General features: G+C 37.7%; 1 protein-coding gene across 2 annotated transcripts in view; it reads left to right on the forward strand.

The window, feature by feature from the left end:
• Positions 1-8,308, forward strand: part of LOC124153440 (ATP-dependent RNA helicase Ddx1) — a 35,631-nt gene extending 27,323 nt beyond the window's left edge. For both annotated transcript variants that reach the window (XM_046526594.1, XM_046526593.1), the window contains exons 13-15: positions 5,121-5,338; positions 7,540-7,660; positions 8,042-8,308. In XM_046526594.1, coding sequence (XP_046382550.1) covers positions 5,121-5,338; positions 7,540-7,660; positions 8,042-8,160 — 458 coding nt within the window. In that variant the 3' untranslated portion in view covers positions 8,161-8,308. The remainder of the gene's footprint in view (positions 1-5,120; positions 5,339-7,539; positions 7,661-8,041) is intronic.
• Positions 8,309-8,808: the final 500 nt, after the last annotated feature.

An 8,808-nucleotide genomic window follows, 5' to 3' on the forward strand; every position in this document is an offset into this window, starting at 1 on the left:
TTGGATGATACAGAAAAGAATTTTAATGATAACATTTTACATAAAAACGGAACTTTAATATTAAAAAATTAATTAGCAAATATATCAGAGTTTATTCATCATAGAACCCCAGAAATTCCTCGTCACTGCTGCTAAAATCATACGTGTAGATATTTTCTCAGGAGTCGTCACTTTCTTCGTACAAAATGTCATCTTCACTTCCATCCAGCGCATTGCTGATTCCACACTTTTTGAAAGACTTTATGAAAGTCTCACTGTTTACTTTCTGCCAGGACTTTTTCACCCACTCACTAACGGTAGAAATTGACGGCCGTTTCATTCTTCTGGTCGGTGTGAAATCGTGAGTTGGTGCCTCAATCCACTTTATCCATTCTTCACGCATAAATCCCTTGAATGGTTTATTGATTGAAACATCCAAAGGCTGCAGTTGAGAAGTCATTCCACCAGGAATCACAGCAAGATGCATCTTCAGTTCTGTAGCAAGGATTTTTGCTGACTCCTTTATATGGGCCCGGGAACTGATCGCACACTAATAAAGACGATTTCTTCAGAAGTCCACCTGGACGCCGGGATCACACCCTCTGCAACCACAGCTTCATACCCTCTCCATCCATCCATCCCTTAGGATGAACATGAATATAAATTCCATGTGGAATTGTACACTTAGGCAGCGTTTTTCGTTTAAAGATCAACAAAGGAGGGAGTTTTGAACCATCAGCACAACACGCAAGGGCAACAGTATAGCGTGTTTTTTCGTTACCTGAAGTCTTTATCGTAACTGTCTTTGCACCTTTAATATCCACAGTTCTATTCGATGGCACATCAAACGTCAAGGTAACCTCATCCATATTTCCTCTTTGTCCTATTTCAAAACACTTCATTTTTCTCAGGTTAAGTACGTATTTGTGGAATTCGATAATTTTTCTTTCATATTCGGGTGGCAGTTTTTGTGCTATTGTGGTTTTAGTACGCATGCACAGACCATTTCTCTTCATAAATCTTTCACACCACGACGTTGTCCCAGAAAAATCGGCAATAGACATATCTATTGCCAACTTTCTCGCTTCCATTAAAATTATTTTTGTTGAAACAGTGATCCCGTTCTTCCTGTGATTTATTATCCAGGTTTTAACGTGCTCCTCAAGCTTTGGCCATTTCGGAGAACATAAACATAAAGTTTTCTTACTCTTATTTGGATTCATTAAATCTATCTTCTGCTTCCGCCATTCTCGTATCATCTTCTCGGTTGGAGGTGGGCCGAAACGCCTTGCAGCTGCCCGGTTGCCGTGTTCCGAAGCATATTTCATGACTTCAAGTTTAAATGCAGTACTGTATGACAATCTTCTCTCTTTAGATCCCATTAGGTTATTCCAATTTTGACTTTTTATACAGAAATTACCAAGTTTCTGTGCTTAGAAGCACATGTGCAGACTAAATAGAAAGATACGTATTACGTACTGAACACCGTGCTCATACTTTGTTACCTAAGGTTGAGTGCCGGTAGACTCAGAGTTTATCGTGAGAGATACAATGTATTAGCATATAGATGACATCTCCTTTAGCTCAATGTATGTAAGTTTTGCAGCAGCACTCATTGCAAGATTAAACTAAACATGCTACATTGTATGCATTTCTGATTTATCCGGGAATTTTTTTTAAGGGAGTTAGACATCGACATATTAAAACTTTATTTCTAACAACCTGCTCAAAAAAGTGTTATTATCAAAATTTTTAATGAATTGAACTATTTTCTATGCCTGATACTCTAAAAAATACTTAATGGTATTAATTTATCCTGTCAAAATGGTTGCTTATTATAGGACGAAGTTATACCCGTGATATCTGTATACCAACGGTGCATAAGATGCAGGCTAATTTTACAGCACATTTTGGAGAAAAAAAGTGAGTCTTATCGGCCGGAAAATACGGTAATTGTGTAAAACGTGGACAATTTTGAGTTAATTGACAGTAGCACGCCCATCTGATCCACGGCTTCATTCGACTTCTTTCTTTCTGTGCATAGCTTGCACAACCCCACCTCTACTGTCATTTGCTAGCGGACAACCTGAAGCATTTGCAATATTCACGCACTTCTCCCCAGGATTCTTTCCTTCTTCTTCAATTATTTTCAATCCATCTTTCAAAGTTCTCACTTGCCTCTTTGGAGGGGTCATGGTTCAATGGCGAATAAAAATGAAACTAATAAAAATGAAACCTGACTTTATCAAACCGACACTGAAAATACTCGCTGATTTGAAGTCAACCCTCACTAGTAAGTATGTAACCACACATATGAGGTGAAGTTCGGAAATGACGCTATTGGTTATGGTTGGTGGGAAGAAAAACAATATCCTGAGAAAATACCCCTTCATCAGAAACCCTGACATGTGAGATTCATAATATAAGTCTTAAATTGTATCCTGATATGCTGTTTTCTGAAAAAATGCCACATCAACTGCCGAGAAGCTCAGCAGCTAGAATATCGATGTAGCCAGAATGCCAAGTCTCCATCATGTTTTGCCAACTACATATCTCCTTGCTTTAAATGTTGAATGATGTCAGAAATACATCATGTTTTGACTCATTCATTTTTTAATTACGTGCACATTACTAATATTTTTATACAATAAAGGTATAATAACAATTGCCAAAAGTCATTGTTAGACACCAGTTGGCCTAGTAGATGACTCATGCAGCAGTGCACATCCAGAAAGGCTTCTGGATGCTGCGGTACTGGTTATAAACTCAAGATTTGGTTGAAACGAAGGACAGATCCAACCCATCCCTATACAATTTCAGTGCTTCTGTAATGAAGCACATTGTTTCGTATTTGTTCGTGGATTCTGAATGGATTTTCAGCTTACTTATTTGCATTCACTGTTACTGTTACTGCCTTACATATTCATAATGTATACATATTCATGTAAAGCAGTAACAGTATCTGTAATTAGACTTAACACCCTATTCCTGTAGGGCTTATTTATTTTTATGCTGTTATGTTGGAAAAGCACTGTTGTTGTTTTATAATTTTATAGTCAGGTTTTGGCAATTCTTTAGGACAGGAGTGCCTAACCCAATGACAAAACCTTCCCAAAACAGGTGATTACCTTCCCTCCTCCATGAACTTCTAATGTATACCTATGTTTTTCTCCTTGTTACCACCTGTAGCAGGCACTACACTTTGTCTATTTTACTGATATTCTTCCTACTATAAAATTAAAAGCTCTCAAAAAAATTCAATGGTGTAATCACTATCTAATCACTTTGTTATTGTTATTTAATTGCCCAAAAATCATGTGCACATGAAATGTACAATCAAAATACTTAGCAATAAATGAAACTCTGAGCAATTAGTTGAGAATGTCATACAATCAGTTGAATTATTCACTAAGGTATTCATTTACTGAGTTAAGTAAACTCTGTAACAGAAAATTTTGATGTCTTTTTTAGTGATTGGGAATAAATTGGATTGGGAAGTTTGTTGAAAAGTTGAATGCCCCTTTCCTTTGGGCCACAGCTTTATCCTCAGATTGTAATAATACCTCAATGGGTTGTTTTGAGATTGGAGTCTTAATCCCGGGAAATTCTACATCTGTAGTAAATTTGAACTTTTAAGTATCTTGACCATAAAGATATAATGTGAAGTTTGAATATAGTCATTATGAATCGTAATTATTCCATGTATACAGTAAAATTTTCTGTCATTCCAGCCTTTTCATAGACTGAGTACATATAACCTCTCTCTTCTCTCTGAAATTAATTATGAGTTTATTATCATTGACACCTTAAAATGCAGGTTGAAGGAACCATGTATATTTTTGTTGCAAGCATTTTCCTTTCTGAGTAGGTAGATTAAAGTTGTCTTTTTCATGTACAGCATACTCCCAATTATCTGGGCTAATGATGGGGAGAGGCGGCATGAATATGTAATCGGAAAACATGAATAATCCAAAGTTTCACTTTAATTTCTTGTAATTTTCATCATATATGTAAATCAACCAATCTATTATTATCTACGAATATTTTATGCTATTTTTGATTGCTATCTGGAATCATTGGTAGCTTTCTTTTCCCGACTGCAATCTTTTTTGCGGCGATAAGGTGATTGCACTCGTATTCTTACTGCTCCGTGTAATACCTAGTTTCCTAAAACCGCTCATCCGTGGTTGCAAGATCATGGATTCAGAAACCTGGTTTGCACGAATGCTTCAAAAGCACTGTACGATGTCGGCAACTACACTATCAGGCGCCATGCCACGTATTCCCTTCTCGCACAAGTTGCTCGGGATGTAGATCCGTGATCACTGAGCGCAATTGCGCACCGCGATTCTTGGAAAACAGGAATATGGTACTCCCGTGATGACAACTGGAGCGCAATCACCCCATCGCCCAGCAGTGGTTATGGGAAACCAGGGCTTAAGGCAAACTGTCTACGCAAGCAAGTGCCTGGCTATGACTCATGCTTCTCTACTTCCACTTCCCTCGCTGCCTTCACTTTTACTATTCCCTTCCCATCCAGATTGACCTTGATTAGTCACGGCATAAACATGCCCGAGTGCAACGAAATCTCCAGTTCCCTTGGGCTGTATTCAACCGCATGCGAGGCCACGGCAATAATCACGCGTTTGCAATATGAAATATACATTCAATGATTGCTAGTAACATTTTTCTTCATTTACGATTTGTATACCATTCAAGAATCGTCGAAAATTAGTCTTAAGAGTTTTTTTTCCGCTGCTGATTGTCGTGTGCAATGCTAGATCAGACGTCCAAGTAGACTTGAAATATTCCTTGTTAGCGAGTAAATAAAATAATTCCATATTACTATGGGAATTCTAATACTAATAATAGGCCCGGTGTCGCCATGCAGTAAAATACAAATATCCTGCTGCTTTTGCATCAGATTTTTTTTGCAAAGATCACGGGAAACATCGAAGGAGTATGAACTCATGTATGGATAAGCCACACCCGGATAATCGGGAGTCTGCTGTATTTCCATCTTCTCTGTTGTATTTATTTATATGAGGACTTATTTGTAAAAATCTTTTGTTTACTATGTACTTGCAATTATTCCATGACTACATTTTTCTCCGTATAATTTTTGTCTTCACTTATTTCAGTGATTAATGTCACTCTTCCGGATGAAAAATCAAATTATGTCCACCGAATTGGTCGAGTAGGTCGTGCTGAAAGAATGGGTTTGGCCATTTCCTTGGTGTCAGCCGTTCCAGAAAAGGTGTGGTACCATGGTGAATGGTGTCCTACTCGTGGAAGGAATTGTCATAACACCAGACTGACCACAGAGAATGGATGCTGTATTTGGTATGATGAACCCAGAGTAAGTGAAATCACCATTTATTTCTCCCTATGTCCAAGATCTTTAGTTATAATATTTTATTGCTCAGTAATCAGTTAAAAGAAGTAATCAACACACACAGAAGAAGAAATGGAATTAAGAATTGTCACAGTCACACAAACAGTACAGATTTCTTCCTTGGTGGCGGAACCTACGTCCAGAGCCATCTCTTGGCCAACACATTGGGCTACATCGGGGCAAATTGATTGCATATACCCCCTACAGAAAACACTGGAGATAAGAGTAGCGTGAATAGCTCGGTGGTTTGAGCATCTGCCCGGAAAGCAGAAGGTCTGTGGTTCGATTCCCGGTCGAGGTGAAATTTTTCCATGTGTTTTTGGCCTTCGTTCTATCTCCACGCTGCACTGTCATCGTCATGTGTTAATGTCTCTCTTTCTTTGTTTCAGTTTCTATCTGTAATTATGTTTGTATAGTCGCTTGCGGTGACTTGTGTGAATGTGAATTTGAACTATAAATATATGTACTATACACATAAATCAAGCCTTCATTGGTACCAGCACTGTGTCTATAACAGTCTTTACTCTCCCTATTGTAACTTCTCCTCCTGGATAAAGTAGCTGTGCATTGAAACTGCTTCCTTTTGCCTTCAAAAGAATGTGAAAACCATTTCACATAGGTTCATTGCGTGTCACCAATAGGTTGGGCTCCTTTGTTTTTGCAAATGCGAATTTTCGTGATGTTATGTACAGTGGTAAAAAAATTAACGCAAAGCTCATTGGCATTTGAAAGCAGCTCTCATGCTCTCTTACAATCAGAAATTTTAAAAACTTTGTGCCCCTTATGCAGCGGAAATAATCATATCCATCGCATTCTGGCAACACGCAAAAGTTCCAGCTATAAATTCTTCCCCATGTTCTCCAAAGTATGCTTTGCCCACGACTCACCTAGAATGGACTTTAACTCTCCTCGAGAACACACCCAACATGTTGGTCATTGAAACTGCCTTAGAGCACAGTCATTCAGGTGGTGGAGTGGGTAAAGAATCATGCAAATAATCAGAGGTCCCATGGATCAAGTCTGAGTGACGGATGATTTGATGCTGCACGCACACTGTGGACATTTTACTGATTTTTAAACTTCGCAATACCTAGCACGAGGTCCAGAGCATGCTGTATGGCCATTGAATTCTTACCTGCTAATTTATTTCTTGAAATTCAACTCCTATCTTGCATAACCATAAGGGAAATTGACTGTGGAGTGAATTTTGACCTTTTCCGTGTCGTCCAGTCCCGCTTTAAGTCCCCAAACATTAGCTGCATGTACGATGTGTCATTGCCTACATGGCCTAAACTGCCGATTATCTGTGCATAGATTATCCCTGTTGTGAATTTTAATACAAAGGTATACTAGGCTTATTATTTCCATTAGAATTCCCTTCGTAGAACATGATTATTTTGTTTACTTGCTAACAAGGAATGTTTCAAGTTTACTTGGACGTCTACTCTAGCATTGCAGAAGATGATGAGCGGCACAAAAAACTCTGGATTAGTTTTAGAAGATTTGTTCGATGGATAACTAATTGTAAATTAAGAAAATTGTCACCTATGAGCTTTTAATGTATTTCCGTGGCCTTGCATGCAGTTGAATATAGCCCAAGGGAACTAGAGATTTTGTCACACTCAGGCATGTTTATGCTGCGACCAGTCAAGTTCAAACTGGAGAGGAAGGGAGTAGTGGAAGTGAAGGCAGTTGGGGAAGTGGAATCAGAGATACAGGGAGTGGATATTGCATGAGTCACAGCCAAGCACTCGCCTTGCATAGGCAGTTGAGGCAATGTAGTATGTGGAGCAGTAGGAATACGAGTAGAATGACAATTTTGACGTTGAAAAGATCACAGTCATGTGAAAAAGTCTATGATTCCTGTAAGCAATCTAAAAGAGCAGTCTATTTGCATAAATAATGTATAGTTTAATGAAGGTAAATTATGAGCATTACAAGAAATAAAAGTGAAAGTTTGGATTATCTGTGTTTTGCGACTATTTGTGACCTCTCCCCATCATAGCCCAGATAATTAGAAGTTCACGGTTTTTTAAGTAGCCTAAGGTGAATAGATATCTGATTTAAGGTGTATCCTCATGTGCATAATATATTTTGCGTTCCACAGAATTTGAAAAATCTGAACAATGGTTAACAACCCCATTCCCTTTCTCTTTTGGCTTCAGTATTTGGCTGAGATAGAAGACCACCTCAATATTACCATTCAGCAAGTTGACCCTGACATCAAGGTTCCTGTGGATTCATTTGATGGAAAAGTTGTTTATGGACAGAAGAAAGTCAACGCTGGTGAGAGCTATGATTTTTTTTATTGAGACCAGAATGTCTGGCTAACACTCCTAATGAGATTTAATTTATTAGAATATTAATATAGTTCTCAGTCCCTATGACATGTTCATGATATCACCACAAATCAACATACTAGAATATTAATTGAGTATTGAAACATGGATTTTGTTGTCTGTGCAATGGAATTATAATGTCTCAAATTGGGTTGCATCTTGGGCTTATTGGTATTTATTTTATTTTAATAAACAGTACCGTGGGAGGGGGGTTATTAATCTCATTAATGTAGATAATTCTTCTGAATGTACTGTTTTGTGTTTGAATTACTCATGTGTGATGAGAGCAGCATGATTTCGTTGATTATTTTTTACATTCTTCTTGCAGGATCAAATTACCAGAATCATGTTGCCCAGATGGCACCTACTGTTGAAGAGTTGTCGAAACTAGAAAGCAAAGCACAATTACTTTTCCTGAAGAGGCATTATTGTAAGAAGTTACGATGAGTCTTAACTCCCCAATTAAGCAAATATGTACTCTCAGAATGGAGTTCAATTGGTAAATAACATGCGTGGTTTGCTTGATTATAATAATCTTCATTCACCCTGTGCTATATGATTAATATAACAATAAAGCATAAGGCATTCAAGAGTCTTTTATTGTTTAATTTAGAACCATCAGGAGTATCTTAAGAAACGGGGCAAGATGAAAATCAATTTGAAAAAAATTGTAGGCTTTGATCTCAATTTTTGAGTTTACTATCCAAACTTATATAATGCTTTGTGACTGACTGATCATAATTTCCTCTAGTGGCTGCATCGTGTAAAAAGTTCTTTTGTTGTATTTTGAAGAAATCAATGAGTTCTATTCTTTTATCATCCTTTAGTTAGCAATGTTTTCTGGGTCTTTGTATCACTGTTAATGTTAAAACCAATCAACTCTGATAAAATATGTAACCGGCTGTGAATAGGTGGAGACCAAAAATTAGAAAAGCAGTGAGACAAGGGCATGCACTCTACCTCATACTGATTAACTTCTGCATTGAGAAAGCAATTGAAGGAAGCAAAAAAGAAGGCTTGAGGAGTAATTCATCATCATCACTCATCAACAATCCTAAGATTGGTTAGGTGCAGGTCTCCACTCAAATTCTCCTC

This window comes from Ischnura elegans, chromosome 2, assembly GCF_921293095.1.
Source record: "Ischnura elegans chromosome 2, ioIscEleg1.1, whole genome shotgun sequence".
Classification (NCBI taxonomy): Eukaryota; Metazoa; Arthropoda; class Insecta; order Odonata; family Coenagrionidae; genus Ischnura; species Ischnura elegans.